This window comes from Pleurodeles waltl, chromosome 11, assembly GCF_031143425.1.
Source record: "Pleurodeles waltl isolate 20211129_DDA chromosome 11, aPleWal1.hap1.20221129, whole genome shotgun sequence".
In the NCBI taxonomy this organism is placed as follows: domain Eukaryota; kingdom Metazoa; phylum Chordata; class Amphibia; order Caudata; family Salamandridae; genus Pleurodeles; species Pleurodeles waltl.
Window position 1 is genome coordinate 239,691,435 of NC_090450.1, and position 19,835 is coordinate 239,711,269.

The window sequence follows — 19,835 nt, forward strand, 5'->3', positions numbered from 1 at the left end:
GCAGTTTTCTGCCAGTGTGCACACCCACTTGGGTCTGAAAAGGTTCTGGAACCACATGTGGGTGTAAAAAGAATTTGCCCTGTTCTCAAGCGTAACCGAGCATCTGAAAATATTGTGCCAGAATAGCCATGTGGGAGGGTATGGCAATGTTCTTCTGAAGTACTAAATCTAGGTTTGAGGCATTGCACTTTTATCATTGGTTTTAATTTTGTATACATTTTTAACTGTGTCTTCTTACTGTAATGCACTGGCACTCTTACTCAGCTACTGGCCTAAACAGACAAACTGCACTTTAATGTTTAGTGGCCATGTTCTACCTTTCACACTTAATGGGGTTTAAAAGATCTTAAAATCTTGGATCCACATGTGGGTGCCTGAAGAATTTGCACTGTACTGCTTCATTCGCATTGGTTTGCATCCACCCATTCCACAAATCTGTTGGACACTTTGTATGCGTTACAGATTGTAGTAACAGGCCCCCTTTGATGGGTGGCCTGCAAAGTTCCCCAAAACCTTGACAAATTGGCTTTGTGACTTAAGTGCAATAATTGTAAAATGATATTGGTCCTGTTGTCCTGTGGCTAGTGGAATGGGAATCCGCAGACAATTTGCAATGAACTATTCTGGTCCCAAGTGTATATTTGTGATTCTTAACTTGCCTGATACTAATGGCTATTGATCAGTAGCTTTTTTAGTATGTTTTGTATTTGTACTTTTATGATCCTTGGTGATCAAATTAAAGTTTTATGAATGAATGACAAAATAACTTGTCCAGACCCTCACATTGCTTCAAAAAACATTTGTGTTTTTTCTGCCTGTAGAGCAGCTGATCAGCGCCCATTCTACTTCTCAAGCAGGACAAAAACAATGAAAATGTCCACGTTTAACTTTTGCACCACAATTAAGCCTACCTCTGCTACCTGTCATGCGTTTCAAAAGGTCCACAAACACAATTCTTCTGATCACTTCCCCATTTATCTGCCTGGCATCGGGTGTGCATATATTTTGGCTCCTCCAATGTGCTGCACACATGATGTTACAACCTCTACACCTGTCCTATAATACTCGTCTCCCTTATTGCTGTAAAGGGAGATCTTCCAAGAGGAGACCTTCTCTGTTTCCATGTTCAACTCGGTCCTAATCTGCGATACAGCACAAAAGTGTCTTTTACAGTTTGATTAATCTGTCTGCATCATTCATATTGAAAGAATATACATATATCAAGTGGATAGCTTTCAAGGGACGCTTAAGTTGGCGAATGCTGTTCCATTTAGGAGATGTCACTGGTGACCTTTGAATCCGTACTGTATGCCGACACACCCAACAGAGAAAGGAAGGTTGGCCGGCTTCACCTCACATGAATGTGTGGAATGCATTCACCGTAACTTCTCTTGTGACTCAATGTAAGAAGTAAATCCAATAATTAACAAGGTGGAGCTGCTGTCCAAACGTGAATTACTGAGCAGGTACACAGCAGGACAAAGGGGAGACAAACTTGTCTGCTTACTTCAGGGTAGTTTCTCTCATTCCCCCCCTTGTTCCACATTTCATGTTCCCAAATCCTCAGTTATACGAAACACTTATCGCTGGAGAGATATTTAACAAGTTAAAGCCAGACTAGCAGGTTGAGGAACACAAACATTTCTCTTTCAGCCACAGACATTTTCCACCACACTGGAGTTATCAATTCCATTTTTAGTACATATGTCTTCTAATGCAAATGAGTGTCAGGAATGAGACATGTCATTGATGTCACAGATAACCATGCCTTTCACAACAGCAGTGAGACTGTCTGCAATGCATAATTCTCTTGGGAATAACTGCAGGAATAAAATATATATTAATATAAATAAATAAATATATTAGACAACCCACTTCGGAATGAGTGTTAGAACTGGGGTTTCTGGTTGCCAGAGTATGCACCATCTACAAGCAGGAACCCCAACTCTAGCCAGGGTAAGCTAGATACACAGTTAGCGGTAACCTGTGCTCACCATCTGGTAGCTTGCCACTAAACAGTCAGGCTTATCTAAAGAGGCAATTTGTAAAGCATTTGTGCAACACACACAACACACACAGAATAAACAATAAAAACACCACACAAATACTCCACACAGGGTTAGAAACATAGATAATATTTGTATGAGTAAAACAAGACCAAAATGCAAAAAATCCATTAAGTAGAAGTCGAGCTATGAATTGTTAAAGAATAAACCAAAAGTTTGTGCTTAGAAGTCAATAACACTGAAAGGTAACTTGAAAGTCCTGCTAGACCGCTGTACATCCAAAGTGAGACTCATCCTGAAGGAGGGCAGGATGGGTACAGGACTCGCTCAAGGCACGCTGAAAAAGTACGTTGGATGGAGGAAACGTCAGCGAAGACTCAATGTGTGGGACAGAGGAGGAGATGCGTCACTGTCGACTGATGAGAAGTAAGCGATGCATCAGTTCCGAGCCTCCACAACGTAGAGGATTTGTCGAAGATTAGGCAGTGATGGGCATTGGGGGTGATGCGTCAACATCAAACCACTGGGCTGGAAATGATGCTTTCAGCACAAAGCGATGTGTTGGTGCCATGCAGTGCAAAGCCAGAGATGCGTCAGAGCCCGGGGACAATGTGTTGCACAGCGGGCAATGTGGTGTCTACTGCTCGGGCAGCAGCAGCAATGCGTCGGTGTCTGGAGGAAATGTGCCGGTTTTGATCAGCCCAATGTTGATGATGCATTGGGTTGCAACACAGATACTCACTTCCAAGGCCCCAGGACTGGATTGGCACCACTTGGCAGAGCATGGCTCACGAAAGAGTCCAGGTGATGTTTGCAGGCACTCTTTGATGCCCCAAGACTGCAGAAGAACAGGGGACAAGCCAATAAGCCCTTGGAATCACTCTGGGTTTAGGTGAGATGGATTGAGCCCTTGTCCTCAGCAGGGCAGAGATCAGCAGGCAGCAATGCAGCTCATCAAAGCAGAAAGCAGTCCTTCAGGGGCAGCAGTCCACCAGATTGGCAATCCTTGTAGCACAGCAGTCCTTACTCCTGGCAGAGTCCTTCCCAGTTACAGTAGTGTACTGCCTTGGTAGGGTCAGAGGCCCAGTACTTATCCCCAGTTTTGCCTTTGAAGTGAAGTGGGGATGACGTCAAAAAAAGGTATTTGAAGTGCACAGAGGTCCTTTCTTCCTAGCCCTGGCTCTAGACTATCAGTAGTGGGGTAATCCGCTCTTTGCGTGGGGACAGGAACTCCTATTCAGGTGTCAGCTGACCCTCCCTCTTTCTGCCCCGGAAGAGCCATCAGAATGCAGAGGAATGCAGAGGGTTTCACACCCACCCCTCCTGTGTTTTTGGCTGTGTAGAGGGAATGCACAAAGTGTAGCTGTCACACAACCCAGACATATATTGGAGACAGGCTAAAAAGCACACAGTGCAGAATGAGCAGAGAAATGCCCACTTTCTAAAAATGCTATTTCTAAAATAGCAATATTAAATCCAACTTTACTATTAAAAGAAGGATTTATCATTACCATTCCAAAGATATGAAACATGAAACAACTACTCCATTCTAATCAGGTATTACAGCTTAAAAGTGTATTAAGGAATTCCCAATTCTAGCCTATGAGAGGAGTAACCCTCACAGTAGTGAAAAACTAAGTGGGTTGCATATCACAACCAGGACTTGTAGAACTTAAAAGTCCATGTCCTACATTTAACTTACACAGCCCCTGCCAATAGGGCTCCCTGGGGCCTACCGTAGGGGTGGATTATGTGTAATAAAAGTGGAGTATAAGACTTGGCAAGTATTTTTAAATGTCACGTCGAAGTGCCAGTAAAATGCACACACAGCGTCTGCAGTGGAAAGCAGAGAAACTTTTAAAGGGCTACTTAAGTGATTGGCACAATCAGCGCTGCAGGCCCTCTAGTAGCAGTTAATGTACAGGCCCTTGGTATATGGTATACCACTTTACAAGGGACTCACAAGTAAATTCAATATGCCACTTTTGCACACTCTAATGTTACCATGTTTAGGGGAGAAGCACATGCACATTAGTACTTATTAGCACTGGTAGAGTGCTCAGAGTCCTAAGGCCAACAAAAATATGCAGCAGAAAGTGGAGGGAAAAAGGCAACATTTTGGGGCGACCCTTCAGAGAGGGACATTTTCTAACAATGAGGCTGTACAGACTGCCATGTAATGCCACTGCCTATGTCTAAGAGGAAGTAGGGGGAAAATGGTGGGGGGTTGTGTCACCTCCTCCCCAATAACTATTCAGAAGACTGTAAGAGTAATATGTGTGGTTATTTCTGTTTACCTTTTGTAATCTCTACCCTTATTTGTGGAAGATGGATGGTAACATGCAGGATCGTATCCCACCATTTTTTCAAATACAATGTTGGTCTTTCAGGCCAGTACATTTCATTTTTATGCATATGAACTTAATCTTCCATAGATGACTTATTGGATTGTAAAATGAATGCTGTCAAAGAAAGCAGAGATGAAACACACACCTCTACATATGTACTGAGGAGGACAATAAAGCATCACAACTAATAATACACTTGAGCACTGATGATATGTTATTTTTCTAGAAAGAAGTTGTAGAATTAACATGTTCTAGAAAGTTGTTTAGTAAGTCGTATAAGAACAACATAGTTCCATGTTATGCAGAAAAAGTAGACAAATATACTAATATGGCCTATATAAGTGTACTGGAGCCTGGCTTGGAGTACATTTCCCTGAAAAACAGTGTTCATTCTCATCATTTTGCCCCAAAACAAACACAAAAAACTGAAGAGTATCATGCCCTATAAAGTGCTGCCAAGTTGCCAAGGACAGGATTTTTGTATTAATTCTACACAAGGAGAACAAGTTATTCCCAACCATTTGCAGCATATCCTCAAGACATTAAGTCACCAAGGCCCCCCTGTCCCCAATACCTTTCAAACATATTGCAGGCTACTCTTTCAGTCTTTGCAGAGTCTGTTAGACAAAATTGAAAGGAACGCCATTAACAATTCCATTGTTTGTGGTTGATGCTTCTCTCCTTACTTGGTCAGAACTCTCCATGCACGTCACTGTGTAATTTTAACAAGTACTGTAATCAAAAAGATCCGACGACAAAAGTTGGTAAGATCAAATCCATGGCATTAGGGCATGAAAGATAGCTTTAGATGAGATCAAACTTTTCCTCTACACGTACAATATGCAGAGGCCAAACATATCTAGGTTGCATGGAGAGTGAGGAAAAATGAAACAATAAACCAACAGTTGGTTAGAATCTGGCCTTATTAGATTACGTTTTCAATTGGGGTCTGCAAAATGCGTGTAATTATCTGAAAGTTTGGCAAATTATGCAAAATGCCAATCTGGTATTATAACAACTAGTGCAAAAAAGGAAATCCTGAAAACACCACAAACTACAGCTGCTCATGTTTTTTGTCCCCATATTATGAATGGAACATTCACAGTAATTATTTTACCACGAGTGACCAGTAATTACGCAAAGAGGCATAATGCTGTAATTTCGGAAATTTCAGGTAACAAGCGTAATGCAAAATTCCTGAAAGTATGCAAATTACAGAAGCAGATTTTGATTTTCATTTAGGCTTAATTTTCACATAATTATAGAAGGACCCAGGAAGTATGTTTGAAAGGTGTAATTATATCTTTAAGAGTAAGCACCATTTTAGAACTATATGTATAATCTTGCTTGGTATGATAATTATTTAAGAATATTTTATTTACTGATTGCAACATTTTATGTCTGTGTACTTTATTGCATAATTCCTGTTGGAACTTGGTACAAGGTACATGTGAATCTTTTTACCAGACAAGTAGATTTCTAAAGCTTGACAACCCATGGAAAAGTGGATATTTTATACAATTCTACAATCCTGATGATACAGGGAGAGGTATGTAGTCTTTAACATGTGATTTTTGCACAACAGGACGATACCACACATGCCTTTACCATAAAGGTAAGTACTATGAAGGCCTAACTTTTGCACTTTACCATGCTGTTATTTACCCTGCATGTATTTTTCTTTAAATAACAAATACTATGTTAGTTTAAAAAAAGTGTGTGTTTAAAGGTTACAGGATGGGTAAGGGTCCAGGCTGGTAAAGGATTTAAAGGGGGTTTTAGGGTTCAGGGAAGTAAGTGTTTTATGGGGATTATTTTTAGGTTTGGGTTCAGGGATGGGTACAGTGTAGTAGGATATTGTTGGAACTGAGGAATGGGTAATGGTACAAAAGAGTAATTAGGGGTTTTATGGTTCAGGGATGGATAATGGTATAGAGTAGTACTGTGTTTTAAGTGGTTTTCAAGATTTTAGGAGGGGTAAGGGTACAGGATAGCAAAGGTTCTAAGGGTTTTCATAGGGTTCCCAGATGGGTAAGGGTATGGGTTAGTAAGGGGATCTTAGGGGTCATGGATGGGTATAAGACAGTATGGGGTTTAGGAAAGGGTAAGAGTAATGAGAGGTTGGGTGGGGTTATGGTTCAAAGATGGGTAGCCCTATGGCACAGTAATGGTACTAAGGGTTTTTAAAACATTTAGGGGTGGGAAAAGGCACGGGATATTAAGTGGTGTTTAGGGCTCAAGGGTGAGTAAGTGTACAGGGTAGTAAGAGGCAACTATGAAATTGTAGCAAAGATAGGAAAAAAGGGAAAACTATGGTGGAAAAAGCCTAAAAACTATGGGGCCAATTACAAGTTCGGCAGACGGGAAGACCCATCCGCCGAACTTCTGTCAGGGAGGTTGCCGCCTTACTGGCGACCTCTCCGCCGGCCCCATTACAACTTTCCAGCTGAGTTGACTGGCGTAAACCAAGGTTTCCATTGGTCAGCCCAGCGGGAAATTGGCGGCAGCATTGACGCTGGCTCGTAGTCGAGCCAGCGGCAATGCTGCCACCCACAGGGGGCACCAGCACAATCATGATGCAATCTGTCTGCACTGCTGACTGCACATTGCGAGGGTGCAGGGGAGGGGGATCCCTGCACTGCCCACGCCATGGGCAGTGCAGGGGCCTCCTGCACCTGTTCTCTGCCAGTCTTTTCATGGCAGTGAAACCACCATGAAAAGGCTGGTTGAGAACCAGGTTGTATTAAGCAGGGCAGCAGATTTCAGCGCCGCCCTGGCTGATTCCAACCTGCACTGCCGTCAGCCCACCGGGAACGTTGTTCCCAGCAGAGACAGTGGACATTTGGTGGTCCGACCACCAAACTCCTAATTTAGCAGTCAGACTGCCAAACCACGGGCGGTCATGACAGCAACCAAGTGCCTGGCGGTCTGTTGACCGCCAGACTTGTAATGAAGCCCTATAAGTACATATTGAGGGGTTAGGAGGTTTACCCCAACATAAAAAGAAAGATATAAATAGATATTTAAAATATATATATTTTAGAAAGAAAGGGTTTAAGGGGGTTCCATAGACAAATATGACAGTGGTGGTCACACAGGCATTTTATGTGTGAATTTCCACAGGAAGAGGTTTTTTTTGGCTAATAACTTTGGCACTGGTTGGTGAAACCTCCCAAAACTTTCCAAAAGAAAAGTTCATCCATCTCTGCTCATTTGAGGAAAGTTCCTGTGTGATCACACAAGCGGGGGCAACTAAAAGTGGAGTCCCAATATGTGTTTTTCCCATGCCAGCCAAATAGATCAATGTCATAATGATTGTATGGTGTCATCAATGATGTCATTGATATGAAGTGATAAGCAGTGCATTGTGGGTTGGAGTTATATATATATATATGTAGTTATATATATATAGAAATAGATAGATAGATAGATAGATAGATAGATAGATAGATAGATAGATAGATAGATAGGAGACCCAGTTGAAGGCGTACTGGCCATTGTTTGTTTTGTTACTGTGAACACCCGAATAAGTTTGCAGCAATTTTACCCGTAAGAGTTCCTTTTTTTTTTTTTTTTATGAAAAGAACTGAAGAACATGTGATGATAAATTATTTTATATACACACACATACATACATATAAAAAGTATGTCCCAGTTCTGTCGCCACTGGATAGTTATATTTGAATCAGCCTTTCAACAGGAAGTGCATTTTTTGTGTGCAGATAATAACTTTTGAACTATTCGAAGAATGTCCATGAAACTTTCCTAATAAATGCTCTTTTTTGCCTAACTTGTGCATGAAAAGTTTCAGGGTGATCTCTCAAGCGGTGACCAAAAAAAGGGGAGGTGCCAAAACACAATCACCATGCATTTTCTACAGTCTTCTTTTAGTAGCACTCCCACAAAAACTGCAGCACGGAATTACACCAAATTTGGCAGGAAGCTAGATTTTGGACTGCAGAGTGTGCTTTTCGTTATTTGGTGTAAACATGTTAAAAAATTAAGTTTAACATTTTTTTTGTGCAAATTTGGATTGCTAGGTATGCAAGAATCTTGCGGGAGCGCCAGTTTAAAAATAGAACATTTTGGTTGGCCCAAGGAGGTTTTTTCCCCTTAGGCCATCTCGTCCTGAAGTTTAGGAACAAAAGAATATAATTGGGCAAGGTAAGGATATCCTGCCCCTTAGGGGTGGGGGGGGATATTGGACCCTGAGGTACTCCTAGGTGCCAAGATTTAAAATAACAATAGACAGCCGATATATATATATATATATATATATCTCTACATATACATATATATATCTACATATACACACACACACACACACACACACCCCGTTTAGGACCCCTCGGAGCCCATTCCCTGGTGTCGGGTAGATTTAAGGTGAAGTGGCCCCAAGCTGTTTTTGGTCCCTGGGACCTCATCCCCTTGGGCTGTGTATAACTTTTTAGGGAGGGGAGGCCACGTGGCCCTCCTCTCTGAGACTTTATAGGCCCATGGACCCTAGTCCCCGGGGCCAGCTCACTTGCTGTGTCCAGGAGAGCCCACCACAGGACAGTAGTTTCCCTGCCCCCACAGACTAGAGCAGAGAAATGTGTTTGCTCCCATCTTGCAGGAGCATTTTCAAATCTCCCATCAAAACGGGAGCAAACACTAAGTATGCTCCCAGCAGGCAGAAGCTTTAAAACAGTTCCTGTCGCTTGGAGCAGACTTGAGATCTATTTCCAAATCAAGATACTGCTCTCACCCGCAGGGAGCAGCACAAATGGCTGCTCCCTGCAGGCGGGAGCAAGGCCATCCCGTGCAACATTCAAGAAGCCCACTGGAGCCAAAGGTTTGGCGGGGGAGCATGCAGTTTCCCTCCCCTTTTTAATTTAATGTGGCACCAGGGGATGGGTCCCCTAGCGCCATTTTAAGCCTCAGGTGGTGGGGCTGCGTGACTTCACCCCTTAGAGTTTGGCCTTAGGTCATGAATTCCCATAGCCAGAAAAGACCTGAGGAGGTGAGGTTGTATGGTTCCCCACGCCTTAATTAAATGTATTTGACCCTAGAGAATGGGTTCCCTGTGGCTTATTAAGACTCGGGGGGCAGTGCAGCCTCCTCCCCTGTTTAATTGTATTTTGCCTGGGGAGGCAGGCCACAGAGTCCCCTCCAATTTAATTGGAATTGGCCCTAGAGGGATGGGTTTCCTAGGGCCAATTGAGAACTGAGGAAGAGGGCTGCATGCCACCCTCCACTTAATATGTATGGGGTCCCTTTGGCCTGAAGGCCAACACTACACTGTGCACGTCAAAGGCTGTGCTTGCTGGGGATTAGCCACAGGGACTGGTGACAGACCGAGCTGTGGCCAGTCCACCACGGTTCATGGCCAAAGGCTGTGCGAAGCATGGGTTTGGCTGCCTGCGAGGAGTTGGAAGCAGGGCCTGGCTGCAAAACAGGCCCCACAGCTAACCCCACGCCACCCATATACAAAGGCTGTATGCTGCACGGCGTTGGCTTTACATATGATAATATAATATTACTTTACCTTAAAAAAAAAAAAAATCACTGATCAATGAAGGTTAATGTAACATTAAATTTAGGTGAATATGTAAGTGACAATATTAACATTCTGAATTTACAAAAATACAAAAATAAACACTGTAGTTCACCAGTTATAATTAGCACAGCTAACTATAACTTGAGATCCCCCATACACTGCTTATGACCTCACATATTACATCACTCATGACATGGTATATGAGATCATTTATGAAGTCACCAATGGCATCTCAAACGATATCACTGATGAAATCATCCAATGAGTGTGTTAGTTTGCTTTATAGTTTACATATTGGGGGAGTAACAACCATATTACTTTTCTACCTAATTTGTGTACAGACTGTGTCCAGCTAATGGCTACGAGTGTTTAAGAAACATATGTGCTTCTAATGAAACATTGGTGTGTAAATGTATTGAAAACAATATAAATCTTTGCATTGAAGATGTGACAATTAACCACTTGTGTCCAGTATGTTACACGCAATGTTTTTGGTTCTGCATAAAAAATTTCCAACAGGACAAAGATTCTACACAGTAGTTACTAAGTATTGAATGCTGCCTTGAGTTATTAGAATCATCTCAGCATGACAATGTCTACATAGCATTAGAAGAGTTTGTGTTACAAATACTAACCTATGCATGTGTGCTTCTTTTGCTTCACCATATGGGCTATCTGTTAAGTATTCACCATAGAATGAAGGCTGGAGACAGCGTAAGCTTTAGCACCTTCGGAGCTTGGTTTTTTACGTGAATAATGTCTATTTTGACAAGTGATATATTGAGTGTTTATTGTTCTTAGTAGGTACCTTTTTATTTTCTTTGGTGTATCTCTCATGACAGTTTCACTGTCCACAAACAGTCTGGTACAGAGTAAACATTCTCCTTTGAGTAAACACTGTTCAAAGTACCCACTTTACAACTCGTATCAACTTCAATTCTCAATGTAGGTTCAGTGACTTAGAGGTTTGATAGAGATAAAAGCTGTCAGTAGTAGGGCATTCATTTCGAACAGACATGGAGTATCTTGAGGAACTGCGATGAGCACCTGCTTTGCCCCGAGCTTCCTAAATCTTTTCCTAGGCAGGTGGAAGGAGCAGGTGGTCTGGGCAGATACCAATGAAAAATACACCTCACATATCCCCATTTGAATCAGATATAGGGATGATCTTTTTAAAAAAAATTGGGATGGGGATACCAATCTAGCTTTAGAGTTCCTCTATAATTTGAAATGCAATTACTTGAATCTCAAACTCAAACAAGATGAGCAGAGGCTACATTAGATATTTGGATAATCCCATAAATGTGGAAGATATTACATTACCAACCTCACTACACAAAAAAGAAACAGTTGGCAACTGCGTATGGGGCCTGGGAGTTATCTCAAATCTCTCAATGGAGTACCCCCTAAGTCGAACTCCTGAGGGCACATTGCAACTGTAGCACTGACAGCAGCTTTAAAAGGGAACATAACATACATAATACAGCGTTTTACATTACATGGTTATCTTAAAAACATTCTAGCACATGCCAAATGCAAACTACAAGACTAGGAGGATATAATTTAAGAGAAAGTCCTAATTACTTGAAAACCCAGGGTGAGGCAATGAGGTGAATTACTGCCTGTAACAAGAAATCATATAAGATGAGGAATTTCATAAAATGACACTGTGGCTTTTTGACAGCTGGCCCCATTATAGGTAACGATGTAGGATATTTTCTTACACTTACTTATTAAAAAAACATAGATACATTATGGATATGGTGGTGTATAGGCATCTTGACTCCAACAAAGCTCTCACTTAGTTAAATGAACAGAAATGTTTATTTTTGTTGTTTTTTTTTTTAATGTGGTCCCTGAAAGCATGCAAAGAAAGCAAGAACTGGAATCATACACACTTCCAGCTGGAAAGGTCAGAACCATTTCCAAATTAATCAGTTGCATGTCAGATTTTTGCATGACAATTCCCTTGCAAATTGACATATATTGGCAGAACGGAACTACCATTAAAAAGGGAATTCTTGAGCACACACATGCACTAAAGAACACTGATCAGAATTTTCCAGTGACAAGACATTTTTCTCATAAGCATAATAACAATAATGAACAGCCTTGTTTTCTTTGGCTTAGACAGATTCATGAAACACATTAGATGAGGTGATTATGAAAAACAACGAATCACTGTTTAAAGTAATTTTATGCTACTTTGGGGAAATAATAGTGGAAAGGCGTAATGTGCATATAGTTTAATCATGAAAAACAACTAAGTTTGTTGGATTCAAGATCCATTGTTAAAATGAACACAAAATTCCTTATGGACTGAATAGTGATGAAGAATTAGCATTGCAATGTAATGATTAGGTGACGTCTATTAACCATTCTTCTTCTCGGTTATGGTTATGCTACGGCCTTTAATGAATGGACTAATTTTAGTTGATTTGGCTTTTGCCGTCACTCGTTGATTACAGGATCTATTATATTCTTGTCTTATCATACACTCCATTGTGACTTGCACACCCAACTTAGGCAACATCATTTTTGTTTTGTTTATTTATGTTTACTGGATTTTATTAGGTATATGGTAATCAGTATGATATGCACAGCAACAGTTTGACTGCTGCCTGGATATGAAAATAAGTTGATGTCCATACTTTTTTACTAGCGATATATGGGGCACTGCCCCAATAATTATGTCTTTTTGCTGACTCAGACTTTTGGCCCCATTAACCACATGGTAATAAGTATAATATGCATAGTAAGGATGTATTATCTTTTTCTCTGTTTACATTGGAGGCTGACCTGTACCCTAAAGCTGGAGTAGGGTCTTACGGGCACTTTCCCTTTGATTGGACAAGTATTGATTTGAATTTTGAAAGATTTGGATTGTTTTTTCATTTCTGTTACCTGGGAATGTATGCACTTCCTTTCTCTAATTTTGCATATCTTACACCGTTTTGGGAATGTGTTCCCTCACAGTTTTGAATTCCTTTCTGGGATAACATATACATTGACAGATGAAAACATTATTTTACTTTAAAACGTCAATGTATCAATTTAATGGACTGCTCCCTTTCTTTGACTACGAAATAATTTCTCAAGCAGATCATTGTGGGCAATGAAGAAATTGCATGTACAATGAATTTTCAAAAGTAGACTAGCAATTGGTGATTTTTGAGTGATTTGGATTTTACAATGCACACGCTTAATGGGATAATTCTTCTTACAAATCTGCTAATTATGATTTTGGTAATATGATGGATTAACAAATGGTTCACAATGTTGTTCTAGTGTGTATTTCATGTTTATGAATAGTATGTTTAATTCTGCATGGAGTTGAGCCAATTTGTTTAACCTGACAAAGGCTTATTTAAAGCCGAAACGCATTGTTTTCTCTTGCACAAATAAACTGGTGTGCCACTTCTTTCGTCCCTACATAGCATTTGTGGAATATGGATTGATTTGTGTATTTTGACGGAGGCCACAACCCTTAACAGGCACCTGCATGGTCAGGCCGAGTAACAGCAGTTCTGTGACATCATTTGAATATATATATATATATATATATATACTATAGATATGAATAGCCGAGCAGTCGAATACCACTGCATTGCGTGGTAACAGCATGTGTGGTAAAGCCTTATGTGGTATTACAATGTATTGTAAATGTCAACACATTACAATGTCCCCGGGGTAAAGGCATGCATGGTAATGTCCGATATTCGCAGGTTGACAGCTATTTATAAATGGAAACACTAGTATCACTTAGTGTAAGTAAATTAAATGGATATGGGGATATGTTTGAGGGGGTGTGATTGGCTGTTAAAGTATTGAGGTGTGAAAAACTGTGAATCTATAGAACTTGAACAGCTTTTAATGGCAGTGGCACTGGTGACTTGTACAGCAGTCACTTGTAAAATCAGCTTCTGGGCTTGGGCAGTCATGTGAGTGGTAGTGCTTGAGGAGGCATTTGGTTGGGATTAGTTCAGTGAATGACCAATGGGAAGTAAAGGATGATGATGCGTGTAGGGAGAGGAAGTAGCAGATGTTGAGCAGAAGAAAAGTGTAATGAACAATGGCTTGCGGAGTGGAAATAGGATGAACATGCGGAGGCAAGAAACTGAGAAAGGACTGAAGTAGACAGAATCAGGGAAAACATTAAGGATACTTCCAAACGAAGGGCCTAATTTAGAACTCAGCAGAGAGGTTACTCCGACACAACAGTGACAGATATCCCGTTCACCGAAAACTACAGTCCAATGGCCATAATGGAACTTAGATTTTGTGCGGACAGGATATCCGTTGATGGGGTAACCAGTCCGACAAGTTTTAAATCAGGCCCTAGGTCTTCAGTCTTGGCTGAAGATAAAGAGCGGCTCCATTCAACATAGATGTATGGGCCTCCCTACTTACACCTGTGACTGCATGTCAATAAAGGACAGGAGCTTTGCAAGTACAGTAATATACTGTAAAATTGCAATAGGAATACAGACAAGCATTGGCAGTGTCACTTGTTCTGCCTTAAGGGAATTGTGCATGGTAATGGGAAGCATTACAAGTAGAAAAACATGGAAATGGAACAATATTTGTGTGGAAGCAAAGAACTATAGAAGGGGTTAAAAAGGTCAGGTGAAAGTTGCAATGTCAAGACAGACCTAAACAAATCCAGATAGATTAATAAGTGCCCTTCTCCCAACTGTGCTGCTGCCAGAGAAACACTGTAGATTAGTTAGTTATCTAAGGCACTTTAATAGCATTACAGTGTCATGAGTTTTCATGACAAGCTCAGGTAGCTGGAAAAATAAACATTATGATCACAGTTGTGTGGCGGGGGGGGACGGGGGAAGAGACCTTTTTTGTGGATCCACACAACCTCTGCCCAATCAAAACATGTAGTCCTGGTTTTCAACATGTGGGCCAGAGTCAAAGCCCCTCTCCTTGTGATGTTCATATAACTGCCTGGTGACAGCTGGGCTGTCAAACCATACCATAAATTTAAAAATTCTTAAATACAAGCACTGTGTGAGCACCTGAAAGAGGGCCAGATCATAATATAAGTGCTGCCAGCCTGTCTCTCTCTGGAGTTACAGACTCAAAGCTCTCTCTGGCATAGGGGGTGGACCCTCAATTGTGCCAAGGTCCATTTATTTTTTAAATGGATCAAATGCTCTAATCGGTTCTTCGTCTCTTTCAACAGTCTTCAATGTGCTTAAATTTAGAAGTAAAGTGTAGTAGCACATTACTACCAGTTGTCCAAACTCAACTGCAGGATAAACAGGCATACCAAAATGTAAATACTTAGACGGTAACAGCATTAGGTTTAAACCAAGGTCCAAAATAAGTGAGCAATCTTTATTTTTAAGCTATCAAGGTAGTTTTTAAAATAGTTTCATGTACGACCTACAAGTAACAAGTTTGTCAAATTGAATAAAAATAATTTCTAGATCAGACAACTCAGACCATCAGGCTCCCCAATACCGATAAAATTGAGAACTACTACATTGGTTAATAGTTACACTTTATTCACAGGCAAAATGATGGTACTAAGTAGAACACAAAACGTTATTAATCAATCAATGAGCACGTTTAGACGGACAAATTCATTTACAGCTTCAACAACTGAAGAAAGCCTTCTTCACTGATTCAGTACCAGAAAACAGTGAAGCAGACTTAATGTAGGCAAATAGCAGATCATTTGCATAAAGTTATTTAAAATCGAGTTCAAGCTTGAACTGAAAATGTAATGGAAACCATAATGTCAACTCCGCAAGGAAGCAACAATTTCACTTGAATATCCGAAAAGAGGGTATAAGCCACATCAGCACAATCTAGGGCTAGTGCTTTCGAAAGCTGGAAAAATGCATCCACTCGTAGTTTTTCACTTTAAAAAAAATAACAAGCTGTGCTCACAAAACCTTTGGAGGTTTTTCAGAGAATGGTATCTAGTTTGCTGGAAAAGAAAAAGAAGAACTAAACTGCCAGTGAGTCCCCTCTGTAGCCCTTTTATGTTTTTCGGGGGTTTGAGGTCTACCATACTGTATTCTATACGTATCTTTAAGGCCATTGGTTAAACCTCCTTCGCGCGAAGGCTTATCTGGATAAGGAACCTTCAGTCATTGGTTTCAGCCCTCGAGTATTTTAGTCTCACCCACTCAACAGTGACTGTTTCAATGTGTCCTTCTACTTCTAGTGGAAGGCATGTGGAGCTATTTTCATTAAATGGGCGTGGCCATTCACTTTTATTTAATTAAGTGTCCAATCCATGCATTGTATACACAGATCAGCCTTTTTGTATTTGTTTTGCACCGCATTAAACATGTATATTGCTTTTGTCAAAGTTGAGAATTTATTGAGTTTTCCAAGGCTTGTATTGGTTTGTTCGTTTCACCCACTTTTCCCATTTGATGTAACGTTATTTGTGTAACCTGTAAATAAAACACGATAAAGGCAATGTGTCACATGTATCCGAGCTTGTCAATCTATTATGTAATACTGATAGGTATTTAAGAAGGATGGCATCAAAATCGAAGTATTGAATTAAAAATATATAATGAGGATGTGTGAGGTTAAAATACTGCTCCCACGTAGTGCCCTTTAAAATGCATTTGACTTACTAGCAAAATATATGTGAGGGTCACCTACGGAAATTGGTTTTATTTACTAAAAATGAGGGTCGATTAGTAAGTATCAAAACCTTTAGCTTGTATAAAAAAAAATGTTCCCAATGATTCGAGATGTTTCTAATCCAAGGAAAAAGGCTGCACACACCACATGTGGCATATTTGCGCGCCTTTCAGATAAAACGGCAGTCTAATTATCAAGAACATATCAACCACGTTGAGGTAGTATGAGAAACACTACAGTGTTCGCCAATCCCTGACTTGCCTGTGTGGGTGGGTGGGGTTATGGAAAGGTATTCTCTCTGTCACGGCCACTCCTAGAAACACACCTGCAGACGTCTAAAAATAAGCTGCTGCCCGGCAGTCTGGGAAGTCCACAGGATTGCAACCCAACATGTTCCCCTGGTCCGCAAGGGAGAATTGTCTGCAGCACAGTTATACACAGCCCAGGTAACCACCGCAAAGAGCATTAACTGATGCGTCCTTAAACTAGCCCAGGTAAACAGCTTGCAGAGTAGGGACGATGAGTAATTTCGAAATGCAGGTGAACTGAGAAGGGTTGCAAACTGAGGCTGACCTTGCTCGGTGTAGACGTCACGGGGGTCCTAGTGACTCTGGGCTGACCAAGGCTGCGGACATAGGGAGCGCGGTGAGTTTACCATTAGGTAGCTAGACTATTAAGTACACGCACACATTTAGGCTGCCACCCCTCACGCGCCTGCCTACCCTATAGCCGCCCCAACCACGGGAGTCCCAGAGCGTTTCAACTCACCATGACTGCAGCATGCGACAGGAGGAAGGGAGCCCGGTGCTCTGCTGCTTCTACAGGTGAGCTTCCCTTTCCTTCAGCTCATGCTCTGCCCGGTTCCCACAATGCCCCGAACTGAAAGTTGCTGAACTCCTCCCCTTGGAGGCGTTGTGGCTCCAACCCGGGGAAGGGACGTACCAGGCAGCATGACTCGCTAAGCAGGTAGGTTTCGGAGGTACCTGCGCACGCAGCAGGGAGGGAGAGGTGAGTAGGGAGCGGGCCTGCCGAAAGACAGGGGCGACTATCTGCAGCTAACCCGGCAGGGAGGGACGTTACGAGGCGGCTGACAGTACGTTCGTGTATTCTGCCCCGGCTAAATTCTGTAGCGGCCGTTTATCGGGATGGAGGATCATTTAATGCATTGTAACGTTAAATGACTAAAGAGCACATCGGAAGTACTTCATTTGTGCCCACGCGCTACCACTGTAATTGTCCTCAAATTAGGTTACATATAGAATAATTATACCACTCTGCTTTCAAGGCTTATTACGTCCATCCCGCTATTAGGTAAATATTTTAATCCTAATGGATAGCAAGCTATGTGAGCTGCTGTTGGAATAGGAAATGCAGCAGAAAGTTGTCACATTAGGTGTAAATTATGTGCATCAGTATGATGTCAGATCTGGTTGTCAGCACTTTGCCTTGGAGTCACCTTTGGTGCAATATTAAAAGGAGCATGGTAACAGGAACACCAAATAATTTAGGTACAAAATAACTTTTGAGTGGAACGTAAACAGGATTGAAGTATAACAGACGGTTTTAGAAATTGGATCTCTAGTTGGCAGGGGTATGCATCCTGTCCAAGTAGGGACCACAGTCCTTGTAATGGCAGAGAGCAGGCAGTGTTTAAATTAGAAGGTAATATGTAAAGTATTTGTGCAATAACTCATACAGTCACATAGTGAAAACACCACAAAAACACCTCCCCACCAGGTTAGAAAAATAGATAATGATGTAAAACAAAATAACACAAGAACGACAAAAATCTAAAAAAAAAAAAAAGTGTAGAAGTCAAGATATTGTCATGCCTGCAGTCTCATATGGGTCTGGCTGAGCAAGGTGGAATATCTGTGGCACGCAACGGGCAGAAAGCTGCTTTTCATTCTAGTTGTTGGTTGCAGCAGCCACTTCCTGCCGTTACATTGCATATATGTGGCTCTGGGTTTCCTCGCCACTCTCGGCGTCCTGCACTCAACTCCACCCGTCAGCTGTTTCGGTGCAATACCGCATGAAAACCTTCTTGCCAAGAGAATCCAGGTGAAACGCAGTGCCTTCTCATGATGCTCCTGCAAAAAGAAAGAACAGAAAATAAAAGACGTTTAAAATATTGTGTCAGTGCACACTCCTGGTAAAGCGATATCGAGTAGATTTAATTAAAAGCATGTATCTTGTTTGTGCTACTTATCCGATTTATGTTCACTTCCTCCTCTTGGATGTTGTGACCTCTCCTGGTTGTTTGCTACAATGAAACAAAACAAAGTACAATGTTCTTTGCTACACTCTGAGCCCTCTGAGTTTCTTAAAACACCTCTGACTATTTGTTTTGATTAGGCAGATTTTTGTTTTATTATATATATTTTTTTACTCTGGCATCATGGCTAAGGATACTGGGTGCATGAAGTAATGTGCTACATACATTTATGTATATGCACACCTACAGTAATATGTTGTTTGTTTTCCTATGTGCTCACTAGCCATACCACCTAAAGCTTACCCTTGAGAAGACCTACGGTACACTGGAGGCATTCTGTCATAGTACAGGAAATGCTATACACTTGTTCTAAGTTATAAACACCTGATTCTTTTTTCTCTTTTCTCTCTTCTAATCAGGTAGAAATGCATAGCATAATACAATTGAGTAACATTATTGCCTCTTGTTAAGCATTGTTATTGACACAAATTTGTTCACTCACACAAGGAGAGCTTGAACGGTCCTTATACATGCACCTTGCAGCGCAGTCATCAGTGGACATAGTTTATTTTCTCCTCCCTTTCCCTCATATCCTTCCTTCAAAGTTGGTTTGGCTTCCGTCATGCCATCTCAATTGATAGGAACGTTGGGACATTAGCATTGCGTCCTCCTGTTGCTCCAGCAGAAAAATCAGGTGAGATCCTGATAGATATACAAAGCCTGGCGCAAGGACCGCACCGCTGACAACATGACCGCCCTCAAGAACGCTACCCGCAAACACCACCACCTGATCCGCACTGCCAAAAGGAATTTTTTCACCGACAGACTGGACAAAAACAGCCACAACAGCAGAGAACTCTTCAGCATCGTCAAGGAGTTCTCCAACCCCAGCGCCAGCGCCAACGCCAACGCCGTCACACCCTCACAGGATCTATGCGAATCCCTCGCCACTTTCTTCCATCGCAAGATCAGCGACCTCCACGACAGCTTCGGACACCAGACCCAACCTAACACAACCGAACCCACATCCCCGACCATCACCCTCAACAACTGGACCCACATCAGCACGGAAGAAACCAAATCCATCATGAACTCTATCCACTCCG

The 19,835-nt window shown here is 41.6% G+C and overlaps 1 protein-coding gene across 1 annotated transcript in view; it reads right to left on the minus strand.

The window, feature by feature from the left end:
- Nucleotides 1-17,404, minus strand: part of AP1S3 (adaptor related protein complex 1 subunit sigma 3) — a 163,512-nt gene extending 146,108 nt beyond the window's left edge. The window contains exon 1 of the mRNA XM_069213481.1: nt 17,283-17,404. Within this exon, the coding sequence (XP_069069582.1) occupies nt 17,283-17,285 (3 nt within the window). The 5' untranslated portion in view covers nt 17,286-17,404. The remainder of the gene's footprint in view (nt 1-17,282) is intronic.
- Nucleotides 17,405-19,835: the final 2,431 nt, after the last annotated feature.